The sequence below is a fragment of the Thamnophis sirtalis genome, unplaced genomic scaffold, assembly GCF_051295495.1.
Source record: "Thamnophis sirtalis isolate CommonGarterSnake01/CBP01778 unplaced genomic scaffold, rThaSir2_p1.2 scaffold_3, whole genome shotgun sequence".
Classification (NCBI taxonomy): Eukaryota; Metazoa; Chordata; class Lepidosauria; order Squamata; family Natricidae; genus Thamnophis; species Thamnophis sirtalis.
This window is the reverse complement of record NW_028261383.1, coordinates 11,679,051-11,705,819: the sequence shown is the minus strand read 5'-3', so window position 1 is coordinate 11,705,819 and position 26,769 is coordinate 11,679,051. Positions and strand designations below refer to the sequence as shown.

Below are 26,769 nucleotides of genomic sequence, written 5' to 3'. Positions count from 1 at the left end.
CATGGAGTGCATGCACAGACCAAAGTGCCAGCGGCAATGCATTCCCCCATTCAAGGTGAGTTTCAAGACACACTTTGTCCTTGAGTAAGATTCTACTCACTTTAAATCTACAGTTGCCTGGAGTTTCTCTGCTTTAGAATATCTGGGGCTCAGTCCCCTTCGCATTTCCAATGCTGCATAAGCTGTTATGTCAGGGTGGCTCTGATCCTCTCGGGTTTCTGACAGCTTTGCTTCTCTGTCAGCTGCTCTTCCCTTTTCTGCTGGATCCGACCATCCAGCTTGGAGACATAAGCCACGGGCTGCTGCCAACTTCCCTTTTCTGCTGGATCTGAACATCCAGGTTGGAGATTGTGTAGATCCCGCATATGACAAACTTTAAATCAAATTTAAGTTTTATAGTGGAAATCCAAGTTTTGTTCTCTTGTAACTTATAGGTGCAATTATTCTTTTAATTCCGCGAAGGCTTTTTTATTAAATTGCCATCATAATATGAATGCTCTTACTGTCAACTTAGAGGGATGTGGTGGCTCAGTAGCTAAATGCTAAGCTTTTCCATCAGAAAGGTTAGCAGTTTGGCAGTTCGAATCTCCAGCAACGTGTAACGGAGTGAACTCTGGTTACTTGTCCCAGCTTCTGCCAACCTAGCATTTCCAAAGCACGTAAAAAATGCAAGTACAAAAATAAGGGCTACCTTTGGTGGGAAGGTAACAGCGTTCCGTGCATCTTCAGCATTTATTCATGCCAGCCACAGGACCACGGAAATGTCCTCAGACAGCACTGGCTCTTCGGCTTTGAAACAGAGATGAGCACCGCCCCCTAGAGTCAGGAACGACTGGCACATATGTGCGAGAGGAACCTTTACCTTTACTTTCAACTTTGTCATTTGCTTGTAAAACATCCCCAGTGTTTTGAGAGGTGTCTTACTTTAATTTCATTCAACTCTCACATCAATATTGCCCTTTGAAGAGGAAGATTTCCCCAAAGAGCTCTTTTTCTACTATGAAACAGCCTGCTAGCCCCACCTCCCAGCTAATGACTCACTCAGGTGCTCCAGAAAAAAGGTTTTCAAATGTTTGCAATTTTTGAAAAGTTTATTATAAAAAAAATATTTAAATTCTTTAAAATCCACTTTTAAAATAAAAGTGTTGTTTTCTTTTTAGAATTTTTTTTGCATTTTTTAACATTCAACTAATCTGCCAGCAGATGTTCCATCATGGGGGAATCCGTATATGCATGGAATCTGGAAATCACTTTAATCAGAAGGCAGACCTTAATGGATCCACCCAGGGGATCCTACCAATGCTTCCATTCCCCCACTCCAGTCAGAACTGAAGAAGCTTCTTGGATGAGAAGTAAAATGTCTTCAATAAACAAACAATCAAGAAAGTCCAGTTGCCTCAAGAAAAAAACATTTTTGGGTCAACCAGGACCTGGATGACTGAGAATCTCCATAGAAATATAAGCCCCATCAATGAAGTGTGTGGAAAGAGCTTTCCCCAAAAATACGTATTCCCCAAAAATACGTAGTCAAAAGCATGAAGCAATATCCACGCATGAAATGTGGAAGGAACCTCAGGTGATGGACTTCGTTTTCTTCCCATCAATGGATTCATTCAGCAGAGGGACCCTATAAATGCATGGAATGTAGAAAGAGGTTCTGTCAGCCCTGTAGTCTTCATTCCCATCAAAATACCCCCACAGAAGAGAAACCAGATCAGGGCACAGTGTTTGGAAACATCTTCACTCTGAGCATTTCCTGGCAGACCATAAAAGAACCCACACAGCTGAGGCTATGCCCTCTCTTTACTCCTCGTTCCCATCTCTTCACCCCTTCTTTCAAGGAGTGCCAATCCCTCACATGCTATTACAGGTAGTGCTAGTGGTGCTGGATGAGGAGAGAGAAAACCCGGATTCTAATCTTGCTTCAGCCACGGAACCCACGTGGGGGCTGTTCTCTGAGCTTGGTGGTTTTGTTGCAGACCTTTCATTACCAAACTGGGTAACATCATCACTACTGAAGAAAAACCATGCCTTGTTTTCCCCAGTGCAAGTCCTGAAGAGCAGTACAAGACTCTGTATTCAGAATAAGGCTACCTGTCAGGTGAGCTCATGGATGGGGGTGGGGGGAATGCTAGGACATTTTGTTGCAGCACTGAGGATTTTACTTTCCCCCCCTTTTCATGAATGATATGTGGACCCACAGTCCTGCATGGCCTACTTACCACTGGAGGCATTTCAGAATCCTGGCTGCTGGCTGTAATAGAGAGGTGAGAAAAAGCAAGATTCAGGATGATGTGGAGTGTCCTCTTTTGCCAAACAATATAAGGCAGGGGTGTCAAACTGGATTTCATTGAGGGCTGCATCAGGGGACCTCGGGGAAGGGGAGGGGATGTGGCCAGGGTAGGTGTGACCAGCTGGGGGTATCGTCCTGCAGCCCTCTGCCAAGAAAAACGGAGCTCACAGTCCTCCTGAGCTCCATTATTCCTGGCAGAGGCACTGCAGGCTGTTCCTTGGCTGTTTCTCAGCAGGTGAGATCTAAGCACCCTAAGGGCTGGATTCGGCCCACAGGCCTTGAGTGTGACACTAGGGATCTAAGGGATCACACCAGGGGTGACATCCAGCAGGTTCTGACAGGTTCTGGAGAACCGGTAGTGGAAGAGTAGTTTGGAGAATCGGCAAATGCCACTTCTGACTGGCCCCAGAGTGGGGAGGGAATGGGGATTTTGCAGTATCCTTCCCTTGCCACGCCCACCAAGCCACACCATGCCCAAAAGCTATGCCACGCCCAACGAGCCATGTCCACAGAACCAGTAGGGAAAAAAATTGAATTTCACCACACAAGAAATGCAAAGTTCTGGGCATCTCCCACATGTATTCCCCCTTTTAGAAAAAGATCAAAAGAATTTCCTTTTGCCACCTCATAACAACCATCATCTAAAAAAAGAGTTTTTCAAAATATGTTCCTCAAGAACTGAATGGATATAACTTTTTTACAAAATGCACTCAAATGCTGTTTTGTTCACATTGGTCCCATCTTCTGTAGAGTCATTCTGCCCCGGCACTCCTTCCTTCCCATTTCCCAAAACAAGACCTTAGAGAAGGTTGATTGTTAAGCACAGCTGGCACTTACTTTCATTTATTGCAGCTTTTCTATCTCTATCAAGAGCTTTGCCTCTTGATCCGGGCTGGGAAAGAAATCAATGAATGAAACTGTTGATCAATGCGGACCAACCAACTTTTGCTACCATCTGCATATCTTTCAGCTTAATTTTTTTACTGTGATTGATTGTGAAGCGCCCAGAGAGGCTTGGCTATTAGGCAGCTTAGAAATTCTCATGAATAAATCCATAGCTACACAAATATGTACAAACCTCCTTCTATGCAGCCACGCAGCTTAAGCTCAGTGCGAGTTCCGAGTTCTTTCATCAAGATGTTCCAATCTTCTAAACAGAAGTCAGTGGCTTGGCAGTCCTTGTGGTTGCAATGGATCTTGGGAGTTACTAGAGCCACTGGGTGATCTGCAAAAAAGAGAACTCTTCATTCAATCCCACAAGCCCTGGTCCTCTCACACTTGGACCACTGCAATGCACTCTACATTTGAAGACTGTCCATAAGCTTCAGCTGGTACAGAACTCAGGCAGCTCTTGGGCAGCTCTTGGGGCCCCTAAGTAGAAGTGAGTTCCTACCAGTTCAGTCCATTTCTGCTGAATAGGTAGTAAAAATCTGGCATACCTTTCCCAACTGGTAGTAATGGCAGCCTGGTCACATCCCTGAACCGGTTCCCCAGTCACCACTCGCTTGCCCCGTCCTGCCCAGTCTCTCCTCTGCAGCTTGGCTGGTTAAGCACTGCACCCCTGATCTGTCTGCCAGGTAAGCCAGTGAGTCACAGCTTAGCTAGCTGGCCCTGCCCACTTCCCCGCAGCCCTGCCATGCTCCCCTGACTTCCATGTGGCCTCACTGGTGGTCCCCCATGCCCGCTTTTCTTCTAAGTTTGGTGTCCAGCCCGGCTTGGCCAGTTGGTGGGCAAGTGGCCCTTGGTGGAAACACAGATGCTGTGCTGGGGCTGAGAGGGGTGGTGGCAGTGATGCTGCAAAAGGGCATCCGGGGCTGCTGCACCTGCACCCGCTTCGTTTCTTCAAAGACAGAGCCCCCCTGCTGCAGGGCAATCCAAAGAGGGGAGGGGATGCTGCAGAAAAGGCTGCCTTCCACCGAGGCTGCGTGCCTCTCGTGCCGACTCTGTGGGGCTTCAGGCTCCAAAGCAGCCCACTGTCTCCTCACCCTGCTCCTTGGCCATGCCGCTGCTTACTGCCAGTGAAGAAGCAGAGCAAGAGGTGGAAGCCACTGGGGGTGGGGGGGCACCCGCTCATGTCAGGAGTGGGCCGCAGCCAAGTCTCCTCCCCCCCGGAGTGCCGGACTCCACAGGCCAAGTTCCCAGAGTAGTGCCAATGGTTGGACGGGCCGATCTGCAAAGAGAACAGGCAGGTGGCTGTTTTGGAGCTCGGAGCCCCGCAGAGCCGGTACGAGAGGCATGTGGGCCCTGATGGAAGGCAGCCTTTTCTGCAGCATCTCCATCTCCTCTTTGAATCACCTGCAGTGTGTGTGGGGGGGTTCTGCCTTTGCAGAAATGGGACTGGCACATGTGCAGCAGCTCCTGGATGTCCGCTTGCCTTCCCAGAGGACTTTCTTCCTTCTCCCTCTGCCAAAAGAAAGAACATCCCACCATCCTGCTGGTCCTGCAGGGCGGAGTTGTGGGATGGTGGGATATTCTTTCTTTCAGCGGCAGGACAAGGGAGAAAGTACTCCCGGAGGTCAGGGGGTGGACATGTGCAGCCGGCCTGGGACATTTGCCTGGTTCCTGCCCTCCTACAGCACTTTCTTCCTCCTCCCATTGCCGAAAGAAAGAATACTCTGCTGTCCCAGAACTGCACTGCCACGGGGAGTTCTCCTGCATGGATGTGGCCGGTGGCAGCAGCGCCAACACCAGCAACCTAGCCCACTCTGCCTTCCGAGGCCCATTTACCTAGTTGAATCAAGCACCAACAGATAGCGGGATCATCTTTTTTTCGGCGGCGGAAGAAGGAAGAAGGTGCTCCAGGAGGGCAGTTGGTGCTCAGATGCAGCTGTCCCAGGACATTTGCCTGGTGCCTCTCTCAAAGAGTCCAATCCAAGATGCTTTAAAGGCACACTTTTCTGCCTCCTTCTCCATCCAGCTCAGTTTTATTTTAACTGCATTTTTAAATTTAAAATTGAGTGCAAGCTTGTTCATTCCCATCCAGACCCTGACAGCTTCCAGGCACTGGCATATTACTTCCACCGCTTCACTGAGTTGGCACGGGGTGGAGAGATACAGCTGGGTATTGTCCGCATACTGGTGGTATTTAATCCCGTACTGACAAATGATCTCACCCAGCGGCTTCATGTAGATGTTAAATAGGAGGGGGGACTGGACCGAGCCCTGCGGCACCCCATATTCAAGGGGCCTAGGGGTCGACCTCTGTCCTCCAACCAACACCGACTGCAACCTGCCAGAGAGGTAAGAGGAGAACCACCGTAAAATGGTGCCTCCCACCCCTTCTAGCCACCGCAAAAGGATACCATAGTCGATGGTATCGAAGGCCGCTGAGAGGTCAAGAAGCACCAGGATAGAGGAATGCCCTCTATCCCTGGCTCGCCAGAGATCATCGGTCAGTGCAACCAAAGCGGTTTTGGTGCAGTAACCAGGCCTGAAACCAGACTGAAAGGGATCTAGATAATCTGCTTCATCCAAGGTCCGCTGGTGTTGAGAGGCCACCACCTTCTCAACAACCTTCCCTAAAAATGAGAGGTTGGAGACTGGACGGTAGTTTTGTTAAGCACTCCTTCCTTCCCATTTCCCAAAATAAGACCTTAGAGAAGGTTGATTGTTAAGCACAGCTGGCACTTAGTTTCATTTATTGCAGCTTGTCCATCTCTGTCAAGAGCTTTGCCTCTTGATCCGGGCTGGGGAAAAAATCAATTAATGAAACTGTTGATCAATGGGGACCAACTTTTACTACCAGCTGCATATCTTTCAGCTCATTTTTTTACTGTGTTTTATTGTGAAGCGGCCAGAGAGATTTGGCTATTGGGCAGCTTAGAAATTCTCATGAATAAATCCATAGCTACACAAATATGTACAAACCTCCTTCTATGAGGGCATACAGCATAAGGTCAGTGCGAGTTCCGATTTCTTTCACCGAGAGTTTCCAACCTTCTGAACAGTAGCCATGGTCTTGGCAGTCCTTGTGTTTGCACTTGATCCTTGGAGTTACTTCAACCACTGGACGATCTGCAAAAAAGAGAACTCTTCATTCAGTCCCACAAGCCCTGGTCCTCTCACACTTGGACCACTGCAATGCACTCTACATTTGAAGACTGTCCATAAGCTTCAGCTGGTACAGAACACAGGCAGCTCTTGGGCAGCTCTTGGGGCCCCTAAGTAGAGGTGGGTTTCTACCGGTTCAGTCCGGTTCTGCTGAATAGGTAGTAAAAATCTGGCATACCTTTCCCAACTGATAGTAATGGCAGCCTGGTCATACCCCTGAACCGGTTCTCCAGTCACCACTCGCTTGCCCAGCCCCGCCCAGTCTCTCCTCTGCAGCTTGGCTGCTTAAGCGCTGCACCCCTGATCTGTCTGCCAGGTAAGCCAGCGAGTCACGGCTTAGCTAGCTCCCCTTTCCACTTCCACGTAGCCCTGCCATTCTTCCCTGAATTCCAGGTGGCCTCACCGGTGGTCCCCCACGACTGCTTGTCTTCTGAGGTTGGTGTCCAGCCCGCCTTGGCCAGTGGGTGGGCAAGCCGGCTTGGTGGAAACACAGATGCCGTGCTGGGGCTGAGAGGGGTGGTGGCAGTGATGTTGCGGGAGGGCATCCGGGCCCGGTGCTGCACCTGCACCCGCTTCGTTTCTTCAAAGACAGAGCCCCCCTGCTGCAGGGCAATCCAAAGAGGGGAGGGGATGCTGCAGAAAAGGCTGCATTCCACCCGGGCTGCGTGCCTCTCGTGCCGGCTCTGTGGGGCTTCAGGCTCCAAAACAGCCCACTGGCTCCCCACCCTGCTCCTTCGCCATGCCACTGCTTACTGCCAGTGAAGAAGCAGACCAAGAGGTGGAAGCCACTGTGGGGTGGGGGGGGCACCCGCTCATACCAGGAGTGGGCTGCAGCCAAATCTCCTCTCCCTGGCATGCCGGACTCCACAAGCCAAGTTCCTAGCGTAGTGCCAATGGTTGGATGGGCCAATCTGCAAAGAGAGCACGCAGGTGGCTGTTTTGGAGCCCGGAGCTCCGCAGAGCCGGTACGAGAGGCATGTGGGCCCTGGTGGAAGGCAGCCTTTTCTGCACCATCCCCATCCCCTCTTTGAATCACCTGCAGTGGGGGGCTCTTCCTTTGCAGAAATGGGACTGGCACATGTGCAGTAGCTCCTGGATGTCCGCTTGTCCTCCCAGAGGACTTTCTTCCTTCTCCCTCTGCCAAAAGAAAGAACATCCCACCATCCTGCTGGTCCTGCAGGGCGGAGTTCTGGGATGGTGGGATATTCTTTCTTTCAGCAGAAGGACAAGGGAGAAAGTACTCCAGGCGGTCAGGGGGTGGACATGTGCAGCAGGCCTGGGACATTTGCCTGGTTCCTGCCCTCCTACAGCACTTTCTTCCTCCTCCCATTGCCGAAAGAAAGAATACTCTGCTGTCCCAGAACTGCACTGCCATGGGGAGTTCTCCTGCATGGATGTGGCCGGTGGCAGCAGCACCAACACCAGCAACAGAGCGCACTCTGCCTTCCGAGGCCCATTTACCTAGCCGAATCAACCGCCTCAGCACCAACAGATAGCGGGATCATCTTTCTTTCGGTGGCGGAAGAAGGAAGAAAGTGCTCCAGTAGGGTAGGTGATGCACATGTGCAGCCGTCCCAGGACATCTGCCTGGTGCCTCTCTCAAAGAGAACAAAGCAGGTGCCACCCCTCCCCTAAGGTGGCCCATGTTACACTGCAGTTTCGTGAACTGCTCTGGTTTTCAATTTCCTTCTGAGTCCAATCCAAGGTGCTGGTTATCACCTTTAAAGGCACACTTTTCTGCCTCCTTCTCCATCCGGCTCAGTTTTATTTTAACTGCATTTTTAAATTTAAGGCTTTTATTTATTATTTTACTGGGTTTTTTGCTGCATTTTATTTGATATCTGTAAGCTCCGTAGAGTAGCCTTTCATGAGACTTGCGGCATACAAGTTTGATAAATGTCCCAAAGGTGCTTTTTCAAGGGGCAACAGGGCTTTCTGGTTTTTCTTCAAGGATGATTTGCTTCTCATCCAAGAAGCTTCTTCAGTTCAGAAGAACTCTCTAAAAGAATGCAAATGTCCAGCTCTCGGCAAGAAATATAAATACAGGTAATTCCATTCTCCACCATCCAGTCAAAGCTAAAGAAGCTTCTTGGATGAGAAGCACAGTGTGTCAGGTCCCCAATGGGATTAAAGAGTGAAAATGAGCTTAACACTTTGCACAGACTTTTCAGATTCCACTTGGCTTCTCTGCAATCACTGTCTCTCAGTAAAAGTTTCCTTATGAACTACCACCATTTCAATGCTTTCCTGAGAAGATAGATGAGGCAGGAATGAAACCCAGGAGAGTGCCTTTCGCTCTCCAAACCAAAATTGACTTAGAATTGGACAAGTTAATTGGCCAGGGGATCCTAGAGCCGGTAGATCATGCCAGATGGGGACCCCTATAGTGATTCCGGTCAAGCCGGATGGTCAGTCCGCACCTGCGCAGACTATATGTGTACAATAAACAAAGTGTTGCAATAGAGCGCTTACCCTGTACCCATTGTACAGCATTTACTGCATTCATTGGCAAAGTTTTTGTAAAACTAGACAAGGTGCAGGCATACCTAGTTGCCTGTAGATGGCGCCACAGTGGAGGCCCAAAATATTGTGATGCATAGGTATGCCTTTATATGCAACCGCCTACAATTCAGCGTTAGTATTGCCCCTGGACTGTTCCAAAGTGTCATGGAATGACTTTTGCAGGGGATGCCAAGAGTTGTCCCCTATAGTGGGACTATAGGTCCTGTATATTATTGGGTGATTGGAATGGTGTGATAGACACTAAGAGAGATAAGAAGACTTCTCGCCCAAATACTAAGATGCGAGCAAAGCTACCCAAACCTTTTTTTGACATGATGGACGACTTTGAATTGAGAGATATTTGGCGAGAAAGAAACGCAGAGGAATATGATTTCACTTTCTTCTCTGATAGACATCAATCCCTTTCAAGGATTGATTTTATACTAATCACTAATGATTTGCTTTCTAGGGTCAAGAAGACAAAGATTGCGGCTAGGGTCCTTTCGGATCATAACCCAGTTTGGGTGGAATTGGGAAGGGTAGTGCAGGCAAGAAGGTCTTGGAGATTGAATGAAAACTTATTTAGATATGAAAAGTATATTAATGATTGTAAAAAATTGTTATCTGAATATTTTGTTTTGAATATGAATAAGGGTACATCTATGGAATTCGTATGGGATGCAAGCAAAGCGTATATGAGAGGAGTGCTGATGAATATAAATAAAACACATAGATATAAACAAGGGCTAAAACGAACAGAATTGGAAGAGGAAATTAAGAGAAAAGAGTTGGAGTTAACAATGAATCCAGGCGATACAAAGGTTAAGGAAGCTATCACCATATTAAAATCTCAATTTGACATGTTGATCTCTGACCAAGTAGCCACTAATTTATTATATGCAAAACACAATACCTTTTGTAACGCAAACAAACCTGGCAGATGGTTAGCTTATCAGATTAGGAAAAAAAGGAAAACTCGAAATATATCTAAACTGATTTACAGAGGGAAGGAGGTCTTTCAACAGGAAGAGATTCAAAAGACATTTCGGGAAATTTTTTACAGAATTGTATAAAGGGGATAAAATTAATGGTCTAGATATAGACAAATATTTAGATAAAGAGAAAATACTCTCAGTTAGAGAAGAGCACAGGCAGAAATTGAATCAGCCAATAACCTCAGGGGAAATTTTGCAGGTAATTAAGCAATTAAAGTTAGGGAAAGCACCAGGTACAGACGGTTTGACAGTGGTTTACTATAAAAATTTACAGTTAGAAATGGTAGAACCTCTTAGAGAATTATTTAATAAGATTCAAACGGAAGGTAAAGTGCCTCCATCTTGGAAGACAGCGTTTATATCTTTGATACCCAAAGAAGATCAAGATACTACCCAACCAAAAAATTATAGACCTATCTCATTACTTAATATAGATTATAAAATTTTTACTAAAATACTAGCAAATAGGTTAATGCTGGTTATTCAACAATTGACACACCGACCAAACAGGTTTTATACAGGGGAGACAGATGAAAAGTAATGTCAGATTAATTATTAATGCATTAGAATATTTGGGAAAGAACAACCAGATACCTGCTGTGTTTATATTTTTGGATGCTGAGAAGGCCTTTGATCGAGTTAACTGGCAATTTCTGTTGAAGATATTACAAAAAATGCAAATAGGAGATAATTTTTTACAGTCAATTAAAGCAATATACCAACAGCAAACAGCACAAATCATAGTCAATGGAAGTTTAACAGACTCTTTTCAAATTGGAAAAGGTACAAGACAGGGCTGTCCTTTGTCCCCGCTATTGTTTATTATAACTTTGGAAGTATTGTTGAATAAAATACGGGGCTTGGATGGTCTAAAAGGGAGTGCGCGCTTTTGTGGATGATTTGGTCATAATATTGGAACAACCGCAGGAATCCAGTAGGGTTTTAATGAATACGATTAATCAATATGGTCAAGTGTCTGGTTTTAAAATAAATTTAGGAAAAACCAAAATATTAGCTATAAATATGACTACTAAACAAAAGGAAGAACTAGCAACTAGGAGGGATGCTAGGATGTGAGGTAGTCAAAAAAGTCAAATATCTTGGAGTCAATATTTTAACTTCAAACGGGAAATTATATAAGCATAATTATGAACCACTTTGGCATAGCATACAGATAGAGATGAAAAAATGGGAGAAATTGCACTTATCTTTGCTGGGCAGGATAGCGGCAGTGAAAATGAACATTTTACCAAAAATTTTATTTCTCTTCCAAATGTTACCTATACTTTAAAAAGATGCGAATCTTTTCGAATGGCAGAAGGGTATCAACAAATTTGTATGGGCAGGAAAGAATTCCTAGACATGCAATTGAAAATATGAACATAGCACAAAAACAAGATAGAACTACCTATAGACAGCTTCTCATTTTGGAAAGGGGGGTACTACAACTAAAATCTTTAGAGGTATTAAAAGAGGAGAAGGTAGTTCAAACATGGTTTCAGTATGGGCAATTACAGGCCAGGTGGAAAATAGATCAAAAAATTGGTTTTATCCAAGCTGAAGATAATTTGTTTAAACAAATAAGAGATCAAAGCTTAATGCATATAAAGAGGATATATAATGTATTAATACAGATGGATTCGGAAACAGAATTAGTTAAAGATTGTATGATAAAGTGGGCTCAAAATATTGAAGAACCAATAATGTTGGATACATGGGAAAGAATATGGGTAACAAATGTGAAATTCACACAAGCTCAAAATCTGAGAGAAAATTTCTATAAGATGTTCTATAGATGGCATTTAGATCCTAAAAAGCTGACCTCTATGTATCCGAATGTACAGCCTAAATGTTGGAAGTGTGGTTCTCTCGATGCTACATATTATCATATATGGTGGACCTGCCAAAAGGTTAAGGCATTCTGGATAAAAATATGGTGGATTATGCAAAATATCTTTAAAAGAAGGATAAAGTTTACTCCTCAGTTATTCTTACTAGGTATATGTACTGACTTTACAGTGGTAGAGACTAACTTGGTTCTGCACCTAATAACGGTGGCAAGACTGTTGGTGGCGCAATACTGGAAGAAGGAAGACTTGCCTACAACTCAAGAATGGACATTGAAAGTTAGAAACTTAGCCGAGATGGCTAAAATATCGGCATATCTTAAAGATCACTCAAATGAGAGATATAGACGAGACTGGAAAAAATGGATTGATTATATACAAAATAAATACGGGACCAGGAAATTCCAATTAGCCTATGCTTAAGATCAGAAATGATTTAAACTGTTTAAAGTTAGTTCAGCAAGAAGAAGCTAAGGTCAATGTAGAATGTCATTAATTTCTTTATTTCTTTTTTCTCAATAGATTTTAGACTGTGTTTGTTAAAAATCCATACCGTGTACGGGTTCTGGGAAGTCGGGGGGGGGGGGAGAAGGAGGAGGGGGGAGGAGGAGGGGGGTTGGGGGGAGGGGGGAGGGAGGGAGGGGTATACATTAGGCTAGACAAGAATTTGGTGGTAAACTAGAACTATTTTGACACACAAAAAATTATACTTTGATGTCTTACTGATTGAGGAATGATGAAATGTTTGTTTTAAAAGAAATAAAACTTTTGAACTGAAAAAAAAAACTCTAACTGAGAAGAGTCAAGTGAGGATAACATTGTGGTTCCCCCACACTTTTTCCATTGAGAGAGATATTAGAAGCTGGAAAGGAGGGTCTTTTTTGTTTTGTTTTGTTACCAAGGATAGCTACTTTATATTTCAAGAGGCTTGTATATGCAGTTGTTATTTAAACTCAACATTTCAGGTACCAAACTCTGTGTGAATTAACTTCAGTAGGAGAATCATCACATACTTGTTCCTGGACTAGGTCTGGTCTCAAGAATCACTATCTCCCGTCAATTCAGAAACTAAGAAAAATGAGTAGTCCTTTTGGCAATTCTAAGGAATGGCATGTGTTTGGGGAAAATATTTAATATATCTAGCTGATATTGGGAGAAATCATAGACAATCCAATATTCGGTCTTTATTTTTTTAATTTTGAACTCACTTGAGATATTCTTGCCAGTTGATTTCATATTGGAGAATTGTTTCCGTATACTGGTAATAAATGAACCTGGTTTAAAAAAAAAAAAAAAGAACTGAATGGATATAACTTTTTTACAAAATGCACTCAAATGCTGTTTTGTTCATTTTCGTCCCATCTTCTTTAGAGTCATCCTCCCCCGGCACTCCTTCCCTCCCCATTTCCCAAAACAAGACCTTATGGAAGGCTGATTGTTAAGCACGGCTGGCACTTAGTTTCATTTATTGCAGCTTTTCTATCTCTGTCAAGAGCTTTGCCTCTTGATCCGGGCTGGGGAAAAAAATCAATGAATGAAACTGTTGATCAATGGGGACCAACTTTTGCCACCATCTGCATATCTTTCAGCTCATTTTTTTTTTACTGTGTTTTATTGTGAAGCGCCCAGAGAGGTTTGGCTATTGGGCAGCTTAGAAATTCTCATGAATAAATCCATAGCTACAGAAATATGTACAAACCTCCTTCTATGCAGCCGTGCAGCGTAAGGTCAGTGCGAGTTCCGAGTTCTTTCATCGAGAGTTTCCAATCTTCTAAACAGAAGCCATGGTCTTGGCAGTCCTTGTGGTTGCACTGGATCCTAGGAGTTACTTCAACCACTGGGCCATCTGCAAAAAAGACAACTCTTCATTCAGCCCCACAAGCCCTGGTCCTCTCACACTTGGACCCCTGCAATGCACTCTACATTTGAAGACTGTCCATAAGCTTCAGCTGGTACAGAACACAGGCAGCTCTTGGGCAGCTCTTGGGGCCCCTAAGCAGAGGTGGATTCCTACCGGTTCAGTCCGGTATTACTGAATAGGTAGTAAAAATCTGGCATACCTTTCCCAACTGGTAGTAACGGCAGCCTGGTCAAACCCCTGAACCGGTTCCCCAGTCACCATTCGCTTGCCCCACCCCACCCAGTCTCTGCTCTGCAGCTTGCCTAGATAAGCACTGCATCCCTGATCTGTCTGCCAGGTAAGCCAGCAAGTCGCGACTTAGCTAGCTGCCCCTGCCCCCTTCCCCGCAGCCCTGCCATGCAGCATGCTCCCCTGCCTTCCATGCATCCTTACTGGCATTTTCGTGACCAGCTTGCAATGGCAGGCAAATAGAAGGTTGCATGGAATACAGGAAACATGGCGGGACTGCTGGGAAGGGAGCAAGCAGCCTACTCCCCTCCCCGTGGCCCTGCCATGCTTCCCTGACTTCCATGTGGCCTCACCGGCATTCCCCCATGCCCTCGTGTCTTCTGAAGTTGGTGTCCAGCCCGGTTTGGCCAGTGGGTGGGCAAGTGGCCCTTGGTGGAAACACAGATACTGTGCTGGGGCTGAGAGGGGTGGTGGCAGTGATGCTGCGGGAGGGCATCCGGGGCTGCTGCACATGCACTCGCTTCGTTTCTTCAAAGACAGAGCCCCCCTGCTGCAGGGCAATCCAAAGAGGGGAGGGGATGCTGCAGAAAAGGCTGCCTTCCACCCGGGCTGAGTGCCTCTCGTGCCGGCTCTGTGGGGCTTCAGGCTCCAAAGCAGCACACTGGCTTCCCACCCAACCACCTGCCTGCTCCTTGGCCATGCCGCTGCTTACTGCCAGTGAAGAACTAGAGCAAGAGGTGGAAGCCACTGAGGGTGGGGGGGCACCCGCTCATGTCGGGACATGGGTGCAGCCAAGTCTCCTCCGCGCCGAGTGCTGGACACCACAGGCCAAGTTCCCAGAATAGTGCCAATGGCTGGACGGGCCAATCTGAAAAGAGAGCAGGCCGGTGGCTGTTTTGGAGCCCGTAGCCCCGCAGAGCCGGTACGAGAGGCATGTGGGCCCTGGGGGAAGGCAGCCTTTTCTGCAGCATCCCCATCCCCTCTTTGAATCACTTGCAGTGGGGGGGGGTCTGCCTTTGCAGAAATGGGACTGGCACATGTGCAGCAGCTCCTGGATGTCCACGTGCCTTCCCAGAGGACTTTCTTCCTTCTCCCTGTTCCACATCCCACCATCCTGCTGGTCCTGCAGGGCGGAGTTCTGGGATGGTGGGATATTCTTTTTACTTTCAGCGGCAGGACAAGGAAGAAAGTACTCCAGGAGGTCAGGGGGTGGACATGAGCAGCAGGCCTGGGACATTTGCCTGGTTCCTGCCCTCCTACAGTACTTTCTTCCTCCTCCCATTGCCGAAAGAAAGAATAATTTGCTGTCCCAGAACTGCACTGCCATGGGGAGTTCTCCTGCATGGATGTGGCTGGTGGCAGCAGCGCCGACACCAGCAACCGAGTGCACCCTGCATTCAGAGGCCCATTTACCTAGCCAAATCAACCGCCTCAGCACCAACAGACAATGAAATCATCTTTCTTTCGGCAGTGGAAGAAGGAAGAAAGTGCTCCAGGAGGGCAGGTGGTGCACATGTGGAGCCGTCCCAGGACATCTGCCTGGCGTCTCTCTCAAAGAGAACAAAGCAGCTGCCACCCCTCCCCTAAAGTGGCCCATGTTGCACTGCAGTTTCGTGAACTGCACTGGTTTTCAATTTGCTTCCGAGCCCAATCCCAGGTGCTGGTTATCACCTTTAAAGTCACACTTTTCTGCCTCCTTCACCATCCGGCTCAGTTTTACTTTAACTGTATTTTTAAATTTAAGGCTTATATTTATTATTTTACTGGGTTTTTTTCTACATTTTATTTAATGTCGGTAAGCTCCGTAGAGTAGCCTTTCATGAGAGTTGTGGCATACAAGTTTGATAAATGTCCCAAAGATGCTTTTTCGAGGGGCAACAGGGCTTTCTGGTTTTTCTTCAAGGATGATTTGCTTCTCATCCAAGAAGCTTCTTCAGTTCAGAAGAACTCTCTAAAAGAATGCAAATGTCCAGCTCTCGGCAAGAAATATAAATACAGGCAATTCCATTCTCCACCATCCAGTCAAAGCTAAAGAAGCTTCTTGGATGGGAAGCACAGTGTATCAGGTCCCCAATGGGATTAAAGGGTGAAAATGAGCTTAACACTTTGCACAGACTTTTCAGATTCCACTTGGCTTCTCTGCAATCACTGTCTCTCAGTAAAAGTTTCCTTATGAACTACCACCATTTCAAGGCTGTCCTGAGAAGATAGATGAAGCTGCCCCTGTTTCCTCCAGTGAGGTCGCCCACTACACTGCTAAAGATTGGACACTGAAGCAAGTTTTGAACTGGGTGTGGAGGGGGAGGCCCAAGAGACCTATAAAAGGACTGCAGGCAGGCAGGGTCTTTGCTAGTTATCTGAGTCACTAATAAAGAGCTGTTGTTACTGAAGTCAAAATCTGCCTCATCCATTCCCACGATCTAACACTGAGACTGGGGGGAAGTGATGAAATTTTACTTCTAATTGGGAAGGGAGGAACCAGTTAAAGCCGGTTTTCCACCAGGAATATGCCAAATTGATATGTCCTAATAAAAATATTGTTTGAGGAACCTGTCTGCCTCAGAGTTCGTATTGAACAGGTTTTATTACTAGTATTCGTGACACCTGGCCATGTAAACGTTGACGGGCAAAAGGTTTTAAAACACTGAAAGTACAAACACTTCACCTTCTGAGACTTCCGAGCAATGGGATAGGGATCCTGGGCTGTCCATAGGCTGGTTGATTGTTCTCACTCCAGACTCTGTTGCTCCTGCTTCAGCCGGGGTCTTTAAAGAAACCGCGAACTCTCCAGTGGGCGATTGACACCTTGTGACCCTCTGGTGCTTCTGTTTTTGCATGGACAATTTTGACACAGTGGCTTTGAGGGCATTCAGAGGCCCCCATGACCCATGGGATGCTTCGTACTGCAAAGAGAGAAAATGAAGGGTCAGAATCTCAGTTCATATAAGTGATGAGTGTTTTCCCTCCTCCTATCACCACAATCTTAACAGTCCCTCCAATGCTCTTCCAAGCCCCATTTCCTTCTCCCCCCCTCCAATTCATCCTGGACAGAACCCTGCTCTCTCTTTCCTCACCCCACTCCTGTTCCTTCCCTGTCTCCCACTCCTCCCTCTGAGCTGGTGGGCCAGCAGGACTGAGCTGGGCTGGATCTTCCTTGCAGACCAGTTGACCAGAGGGTCCCCAGCAGAAGGGATTCAGCCCCAGAGAAACTCCGGAGGCCCATAATTCCTCCATGGTTGTCTTGGGGATCAATTTCTCCCCCCCCCCAACCTTCATGGTCTTGAGTTTCTGGTGTATTCCAAGTCCAGAGTTTTGTGTTGAGACTCCAGCAATAATCAGACTCACCTCTACAGGTACTTGGGGTTGGAGAATTGTCTGTGATTGAATCTCACCACCTGTACCATAAACAAGGGGAAAAGCAGCCATTTAAGGAAAAATATAATAAGATTTCACTTGCTGGGATATATTTTTCCTAAATCTCCACCACTGGCCTGATAGAATGAAACCCAGGAGAGTGCCTTTCGCTCTCCAACCCCAAATTGACTTAGAATTGGAAAAATTAATTGGCCAGGGGATCCTAGAGCCGGTAGATCATGCTGGATGGGAGACTCCTATAGTGATTCTGGTCAAGCCGGACTGTCAATCTGCACCTGTGCAGTCTATATGTGTACAATAAACAATAAACAATGTGTTGCAGTAGAGCGCTTACCCTGTACCCATTGTACAACATTTACTGCAATCATTGGGGCCCTGAAAAGTTTTTGCAAAACTAGACATGGTGCAGGCATACCTGGTTGCCTGTAGATGGCGCCACAGCGGAGGCACAAAATATTGTGACGCATAGGGGTGCCTTTAAATGCAACCGCCTACAATTCAGCATTGGTATTGCCCCTGGACTGTTCCAAAGTGTCATGGAATGACTTTTGCAGGGGATACCAAGAGTTGTCCCCTATTTTGACGACATATTGATGTCTGCCTCAAATAAGGAACAACTAATTAAAAGAGTTAGAACTGTTTTGATCAGAATCAGTGAAAAGGGCCTCCATTTAAAAAAGGAAAAGTGCTAAATTTACGTGTTGTTGTTAATGAAGCCTGAGTCTGACTCATCCGTTCCTATGATCTAACACCGAGACTGGGGGGAGGTGATGAAAATTTACTTTTAATTTGGAAGGGTTGACATCTGGCCATGTAAACATTGACGGGCAACAGGTTTTCAAACACTTCACCTTCTGAGACTTCCATGCATTGGCATGGAGATCCTGAGTTGTCCATAGGCTGGCTGATCGTTCTCACTCCAGACTCTGTTGCTCCTGCTTCAGACGGTGTCTGTAAAGAAAATGAAAATGAAGGAAGTCAGCATCCCAGTTCATATAAGTGATGGGTGTTTTCCGTCCTCCTATCACCACAATCTTAACAGTCCCCCGAATGCTCTTCCAAGCCCCATTTTCTTCTCCCCCCTCCAATTCTTCCTGGACAGAACCCTGCTCTCCCTTTCCTCACCCCACTCCTGTTCCTTCCCTGTCTCCCACTCCTCCCTCTGAGCTGGTGGGCCAGCAGGACTGAGCTGGGCTGGATATTTCTTGCAGAGCATTTGACCAGAGTGTGTCCAGCTGTCTTGGGGATCAATTTCCCACCCCAACAACTTTCATGGTCTTGAGTTTCTGTTGTATTCCAAGTCCAGAGTTTTGTCTTGTGGGGTGCCACAGGGTTCAGTCCTGTCCCCCCTCCTATTCAACATCTACATGAAGCCGCTGGGTGAGATCATACGACAGCACAGGATAAAGTACAATCAATATGCAGATGGTACTCAATTATATCTACCTGCCCCGTGCCAGCTCAGTGTAGCGGCAGCCGTGATGTGCCGATGCCTGGAAGCTGTCAGGATCTGGTTGGGGATGAACAAATTGGTACTCAATCCCGACAAGACCGAGTGCCTTTGGATGTTGCCCCCGAGGGACAGTTCAGACAGTCCGTCCTTGATCCTGGGGGGTGAAAATTTACACCCCTCAGAGAGGGCTCGCAATTTGGGGGTCCTCCTGGATTCGCAGCTGACACTTGAACACCATCTTTCAGCTGTGACCAGGGGGGCCTTTGCCCAGGTTCACCTGGTACACCAATTGAGGCCTTACTTGGACAGGGGGGGCACTTCAGAAGGTCACTCAGGCCCTTGTCACCTCAAAGCTCAATTATTGCAATGCGCTCTATATGGGGCTACCCTTGAAAAGCGTTCGGAGACTACAGCTAGTCCAGAATGCAGGCGCGTGAGCGATATTGGGTATACCGAGATACACCCCTATTACACCTGTCCTCCGCGAGCTGCACTGGCTGCCAATTGGTCTCCGGACACAATTCAAGGTGTTGGTTATTACCTTTAAAGCCCTACATGGCTTAGGACCAGCCTATCTGCGAGACCGCCTACTGCCATACACCTCCAGACGGCCGATAAGATCCCACAGGGTGGGCCTCCCTCGGATACCGTCAGCCGGACAGTGTCGGCTGGCAGGCTCCTGGAGGAGAGCCTTCTCTCTGGCTGCTCCGACCCTGTGGAATCAGCTACCCCCAGAGGTCCGGACCTTACCCACACTCATGGCCTTCAGGAAAGCCGTTAAAACCTGGCTGTTCTGGCAGGTCTGGGGCTGTTGACATTAGTGTTAAGGTCCAGCCCCGATTAGAACGTATGTGTGTTGTGAATTTTAAACTATTTTTTACTTATTTTACTTTTCTTTTTTCTTTTTTTTTCTTCTTTCATTGTAAGCCGCCCGGAGTCCTCCGGGCGGCCTATAAATTTAATAAATGAAATGACATGACTCCAGCAATTATCAGACTCACCTCTACAGTTACTTGGGGTTGAGGAATTGTCTGTGATTGAATCTCACCTTCTGTACCAGAAACAAGGGGGAAAGCAGCCATTTCAGAAGAAATATAATTAGATTTCACTTGCTGGGATATATTTTTCCTAAACCGCCACCACTGGCCTGATAGATGACAAAAAAGAGAGGACATCTCATTTATTGCTTAGGTAAAGAGCTTTTGCCTGACCTGGACAAGGATTTATGTTTAAGACCTTGAAAGGCCCAGATGATACAATTGTCTGGATTTTAACTCAGCATCTTGAAAATAGCAACAGCACTCGGACGTATATACCGCTTCACAGTGCTCTACAGTCCCCTCTGAGCAGTTTAGAGAGTCAGCATATTTCCCCCAATAATCTGGGTCCTCATTTTACCGACCTTGGAAGGCTGGAAGGCTGAGTCAACCTTGAGCCTGGTGAGAATTAAAGTGCCAAATTTCACTCAGCAGAAGTAGCCTGCAGTACTGCATTCTAATCATTACACTACCTCGGCTCTTAGAGACAAGAAGGAGGGAGAAAGGAGTATCTGTTATCCCATTATCTTTATGATGGCTGAAGGGCAAAAATGTTGGTTGAGAAGATGTGCTGGACTACGAGAAAATGAAAAGTTAACATCAAAATTAAAACTCCCCATGTTCCTTTTAGAGATCTTACAGGACATCCCAATTCTTGATTGACAAGATGTGCTCACCACATATATAAAGGAACATGCCTGGTGGTTATTGCCCAGTGTTCTCCTCTACCCCTACTTGCAATTTTTACCACTGCACCTTCTCTCTTTTGTCTGTTCTAGGGGTGAACATTCTGGAATTACAGGAAATTGAAAAATGGCTGCATAGTTTCTTCTTCCTTTGTGACTCCCATTGAAAATGTTGTTGGTGGGTCAGGGGCTTATGGTGGGTCAGTCTATGACAACCTGCCTCTCCCAACTCACTATGGGGCAACTCACTACAGGCAACTTGCCATGGAACAACTTGCAACAGGATGTTAAACTAATATCAAAGAAATGCTGCACAAACATCTATGTTACATGCACTGATAACCCCATTAATTTTAGATCTGTATCAATTAATTCTCTGTCCCCACTGTTCAGTTTAAAAGTTTGTCCAGAAAATCTGTGAATTTAATGCCAAGTAACTCAGTCCCTTTCTTGGATGGTGCAAACCATCTCTTTTGTACAATGTTTCATTGGACCAACTGCAGGCATCATGACTAATAAAACCAAAGCCTTCCCTTTTACACCACTCCTTTAGCTGCACATTAAACTCTGCTACACGCTGGCCCTTCCCTCTTTGTTCCTTATATAATGGTAAAGCCTCTGAAAAGATAAGCCTACAACCTATGCTGCTAAGTTCATACTCCAAGTTCTGGAAATCATTCTGCACAGAAAGTACAGATGGGAGAGATCATTTGTGCCAAGATGTATAATAGCATCAACATCACAGTCCTTACTGGCATTCCTGACTATTTAAGAATATGCCTCTTGTCTCTGCTGGCAGTAGCACCTGGCAGACACCTGACCTCTTTCAAAACCTCCATATCCTTTCCTAAATTTACATCCTTTACCATTGAATCACCAACCACAAGGTGACTTCTCTTTTTGGATACCTTGCTCTTCTTGTGTGACTGATGTGTAATATCTGTTTCACACTTTCCCCTTTCAAAAGTAACTTCTTCATCTTAGACCACGATCCCCTGCTTATTTGAGTCATCATCATCTATCTTCACCTGTCACTTTAGTGTCCCTATTAAGGTCAGCAAGGACACTGTATCTGTTATGCTGGGACAGAGCGAAAGCTTTGTGTTTGTGGTCCACAGCTCTCACCCTGCCAGATCCCATGGTTATCCATCCTGCCCTTCTCTGGCAGGATCTTTGTGGTAGAGGGGGCTGATAGCGTGGCAGCTCAATAGAGTGGAATGGCTGAATTCGGCACCTAATTTCTCCTTGGAGAGCACAGATTAGAGATTCTAGATAGGTGATCTGTCCATGTAACTAGTAATTTGTTTACAGTATCAAAATTTGGGGACAGTATCAAAATTTGAAAAGAGTACTGCGAAAGACAGCTGCAAAACAAGGATTGCACGAACTAAGCCAGTCATTTTGAAATCAAATCAAATCACAATATCAAGCACACTAACCCTGAATGTATTATTACTGTTTTAGGCATGCGGGCTGCTACCTTTCTCCTCTGTACTCCCACTCAGTCTCCCTCACTCACAGCCAGCAGCTCCTCCCACCAGCCCCCCAGGAAGTTAAAAACTGGGAACTTACATATCAGGAAGAGAATCAAGATCATGGCAATCACAATTCCCAAGGAAATCCACCATATTCTAGCTAAACAGGGAGAAGAAATATGGTTCCAATTAGACAGATGCTGAGGTCCCTGAAGTGGAGATGCTGAGCAACAGAAGCATTTCCCAACCTGCACTGGCCTTCAGAAACTGCCCCCACCTACAGCCCCTCCCCTCCAGGCTATAGATGGCAGAGGGAATGGCCTTGAAGGGCAGAAGGAAGAGCCATCACCAAGGGTTCCACCACAAAACCGCGATGCCCTTATCCGCGCCGACATAAGTGCGGAGGCAAATCCGCGGGGTCTGAAGCGCTAAGAAAAAAACGACCCTACCGCCGCGACAACAGCGCGGTGACAGAAGGGCGTTCTACATGCTTCGTTCTTTCCCTCCAAATGTAGCCCTCCTCCTCCAGCTGACAGCGGCAGCAGGCACGGGGCAAAGCGGGCTGCCCAGCAGCAGCAGCCCGCGGGAACGGTCCAGCTCAGCCGCGGGGGGAAGCAGGAAGCGGAGGAGGACGCGGCAGCGGCTGAGGCTCTCCCGGGCCGGCGAAGCGGGCTTGCCCGGTGGCGGCGGCCGCCCATCCAAGGAGATGTTGTTGAGGAAGAAGAGGGCGGCCTGCCTCTGCCGGGCAAGCCCGCTTCGCCGGCCCGGGAGAGCCTCAGCCGCCGCCGCTGCTGCGTCCTCCTCCGCCGCCAGCGTCGGCAGCCCTGCTCGGGCCCCCCGCGGGCTTCCTGCTGCCCCCCGTGGCTGTGCTGGACCCTTCCCGCAGGCTGCTGCTGCTGCTGGGCAGCCCGCTTTGCCCCGTGTCCGCTGCCGCTGGAGGAGGAGGGCTACCTTTGGAGGCAAAGAACGCCCTTCTGTCGCCACGCTGTTGTCCCCACGGTGATGACGCGCGGTGATGACGTCGCGACTTTAGCGACACGATTTAATCTCCGCTATTTTGCATAGCGCGGTTTTGTCGTGCCACGTCACCAAGACTGATTAGATGAGGGTGGCTTCAGCCTGGGCCAAGAAATCAGATTAAGGAAAAATTACAAACCCTTCTTGGTTTCCCTGAAGAGAAATGTTCAGATTGCAAGATTCTGTAAATTTCATTTTATACTACAGATAGTCCTCAGTTCACAATCAAATTTGAGAACAAGTTTTCTGGTGCTGAGTCAGTTGTTAAGTGAATTTTCCTCCATTTTATGATCATTCTTGCCACAGTTGTTAAATGAATCACTGCAGTTGTTAAGGCAGTAACATGGTTATTAAGTGAATCTGACTTCCCCGTTGATTTTGGTTGCCAGAAGGTCACAAAAGGGGATCAGGTGACCCTGCAACTGTCATAAATATGATTCAGTTGCCAAGTGTCTGAATTTTGATCACGTGACCATGGGGATGCTGCAAGGGTTGTAACTATGAAACGGGTCACAAGTCACTTTTTAAAGTGCCGTTGTAACTGGGAACGGTCACTAAACAAACTATGGTAAGTCGAGGACTTCCTGCAAAAGAAGCACCATGAGATTGGTTTCTTCTGCCAGTCTATCTTGTTGGATTGACAAAAGACCAGTGGAAAAAGTCATTGAATAACATGGGATAACTTCTTAAGACCAGATAATTCTATCAGAAAGGAAAACTCTTTCAGTTTCATAGCCTCATATCTTTTCAGATTTCCAGATCATCTCATCTCTCCCATTGCTAAATGCAGGACTAGATATCATAGCTCTATCTGAACAGTAGAGGTGACACTTATTCATGTCTTCATCATCCAACCTCTCACCTGTTTCCTCCTTCAAGGCCAAGACCAGGGGCTCCCGCAAGCCCTCGTGCTCCAGGTAACACTGAAAACGGTTCCTCTCCTTGGGGTCGATCTCAATGCTGAGCCAGACATAATAGGTCCCATCTGAGTTGGGGGCCACGTTCCTATGGAGGGTCTCATACTGGAAGACCTCTCCATCCCTCCTCCAGGTGGCCTGGATCTCCTTGGGGTAGAAGCCAAAGGCCTGGCAGATGAGGACCTCCAGGCTGCCATCCACCACCTTGTGAGTCACCTTCCCCACCGGAGGCTCTGCAGAAACAGCAACACCTGAGTTCCTGGGATTTCTAGAGTTTCTGGCAAGTTGATTTAAATATCAAGTCCTCCTTTGGTCCCCCTCTCCCTCTTCTCCCTCTCCTCCTCTGAACCTCTGGTACCCACAAAGATGAGAACATTGAAGCTCTTCCTTTTTTAAAAAAACAAATACATAGGATTCGGATTAAGGTTGTCAAATTGATCAACATAAACCCTAATTTGGGAATTGATTCAGTCCCCCCCCCCCCATTGAATTTGCTCAAGTTCCACATAGGAATCAGGAAGTGATCTTTTCTTCTGACCCAAAGTTGGTTTCTTTTGCTTTCTAAGATTTTCTCACTGCAATTGGACTGGATCTTATTTTCCCACTCAGTTTCTTTGTCTTTCAAGTCCTTATTTTGGGGTCATTGAAGATTATTTTCCTTCTGTAATATGATGTGAGATTTCTCCTGAATCTCTGCAATGTGTGTCTTGGCTATGTAGGGTAGAAATAATATGGGGAGGGGGAGCCGACAGAAACATGCTCAGTGGAGACCACTGTTCCCTCTAAGGTGCGCGCGTGCGCGGCCGCGCACGTCGCTAGAAACCTCCGCGCAGAGCTTTCTAACTGCCGCGCAGAGCTTTCTACCAAAGCAAACGTGGAGAAGTCCTTTGCAGGCAGCTAGAACTGGCCGCCTGCAAAGGACCTCCCCAGACTTGTTTTGATGAGCCGCCAGTCCTCTTGCTTCTTCTCCTTCACCAGCAAAGCTCCCGCAGTGGTGCCTCTCTCTCCACGCGGAGCACCTGAGCTGGCCCCCGCGTTATCCCTCCCCCTTCCTCCTCTGCCGTGCTTTTGAGGAGCCATGAGCCAGTAGGAAAGCGGCGGAGGTGGAGGCTATGGCAGGGATAACCCAGAGCCCAGCTGAGGTGCTCCGAGCGAAGGAGGAGGCACCACCGCCGCTGCTTTGCCGGTGAAGGAGAAGGAGTAAGAGGACTGGCAGCTTTGAAATGGTCCCGCCGGCTGCAGATTTGATTCAGCGTAAGCAGGGGCCGAACACATGCTGAGCCGACTTTGCGCAGTGAGACGGAGTAATTCAACCCCCCCCAAAGAACACGTGTCTGTGTGTGTGTGTGTGTGTGTGTGTGTGTGTGTGTGTGTGTGTGAGAGAGAGAGAGAGAGAGAGAGAGAGAGAGAGAGAGAGAGAGAGATGGATCAAAATTGGTGGCCAAAGGAGTGGAGGGAAGGAAGGAAGGAAGCCCTGCCCCCTGTGAAAAAACTGAAGATGGAGCAGTGAATGAATAAACCATAAAAGCAACAAACAGTTAATGCTTAAGTAAGCTGAGGAGGAAGTTCTCAACTAAGGAAGAAATATTAGAAAGAAATATAAAAAGCTCAATATGCCAAAACACTTATTTTAGTCTTCATTTAATTACTTGTATTGTAGTCTGATGTAACGTCTTTTTAAAGTTAACGTTAGTTAGAAAAGATAGGGTACAAAACTTAAATAATAAAAAAAATTGTACATTCATTTTGAAAAATAAATGCAATACTTGATTAATTTCATATCTTTATTTAAAATAGTTTTGGCATGGCATATGATTTTATTGACTCAGTTGGAAATGATGTGGATGTTGTATCTGATTCTGAGGCATATATATTCTTAAGTAACATAACATATAGCATATTGTCCAAACTTGCTAGACTATTTAATTGATCTTATTACTTTAAAGGGGGAGAGTTTCATGATGAATTATTTTATTACATTTATGTTGTATTTATATATTATATTTATTACATTTATATTCCACATTATATATTTGTATTGTTATTTTAGTGTTTATTGTCAATTTTGATAGATATATTGATATATCAATACTGATTTTAATCATACTAAATAACAATTACTGCTATTATTTATCAGCATTAAATATTTACATTTTTAATATCGAGTTAGTCATATTTTAGAATAATAGGATTATCTTTTAATAGGATAATTGGCAAAATCTAATTCAAATGTGATGGGTTGCATTCCAAAGGAATGTGAGAGGACAGGTTGCCTGCAAAATGCCAGGACCCAGGACCTGTTGGTGCCATGTCTCTCTCTAGCCAGTCTAATGATCTAAAAGCTGAGCAGAAGTCTTTTTTTTTTCAGGGTGAGCGGAAAAGTATAGTGTTTGAGTAGCACATTTTCATGCCTGGCATTCATCAGGCTGAAACCTCACTCACAATTGGTGCTTGGCGCTTGGAATGTTGCGCAAATGTCCAGCAGACGAGACAGAAGTTCAAACTGTTGCTCTCTTAGGTGCTCAGGCATGAAACTGTGCCGCTCAAACACTATACTTTTCCGCTCACCCTGAAAAAAAATTAGAGGGAACATTGCTTCTCAGTCCCCCAAAAGATTGTGACCCTCCTTCTCCAAAGATGGAAACTTTGCTCCCAAGGGCCATGGCAATGGCTGAATAAGCCCGGCATCAACCTGGAGCCGGTTTATCTTTCAGCTAAGATGCCAGAATGACCCAGTTTTGGCATCTGTTGGGCTCCATTCACATGACACCCTTAGGCTCAAATGCCCCAGTCGTGTAGCTGGTTCCTTGCCTGGTGAGAAGCTTCGGGTGATTTCATGCACAATTGGCAGGGATCCCTCATCCCCAAACCTCCCTGTGGGATTTATAAGCAGGAGGTTTGAGGATGTAACAACGGAGTCAGGTGGAGCATTCCAGGCATTGACCACTCTGTTGCTGAAGTCATGTTTTCTGCAATCGAGTTTTGAGCAGTTTACCTTGAGTTTGTATCAATTGTGTGTGTGTGTATTATTGC

The 26,769-nt window shown here is 46.4% G+C and overlaps 1 protein-coding gene across 1 annotated transcript; it reads right to left on the bottom strand.

Moving 5' to 3' along the window:
* Positions 1–621: 621 nt before the first annotated feature.
* LOC148047180 (uncharacterized) lies at positions 622–12,957 on the bottom strand. The gene is made up of 5 exons (XM_087711341.1): positions 12,896–12,957; positions 6,161–6,307; positions 3,372–3,518; positions 2,223–2,254; positions 622–1,627 (listed from the first exon to the last, which is right to left on the bottom strand). The coding sequence occupies exons 1-5, from the start codon at positions 12,921–12,923 to the stop codon at positions 1,610–1,612; spliced, it is 372 nt and encodes a 123-aa protein (XP_087567467.1). The 5' UTR covers positions 12,924–12,957; the 3' UTR covers positions 622–1,609.
* Between the last annotated feature and the right edge of the window lie 13,812 nt (positions 12,958–26,769).

Coding starts and splice junctions, on each gene's coding strand:
- LOC148047180 (XM_087711341.1), bottom strand. CDS start 12,923: ATGAAATCAACTGGCAAGAATATCTCAA. Junction 6,308..12,895: donor AACTGGCAAGAATATCTCAA/GTGAGTTCAAAA, acceptor TCTTTTTTGCAG/ATCGTCCAGTGGTTGAAGTA. Junction 2,255..3,371: donor GCGTGGCTGCATAGAAGGAG/GTTTGTACATAT, acceptor TCTCTATTACAG/CCAGCAGCCAGGATTCTGAA.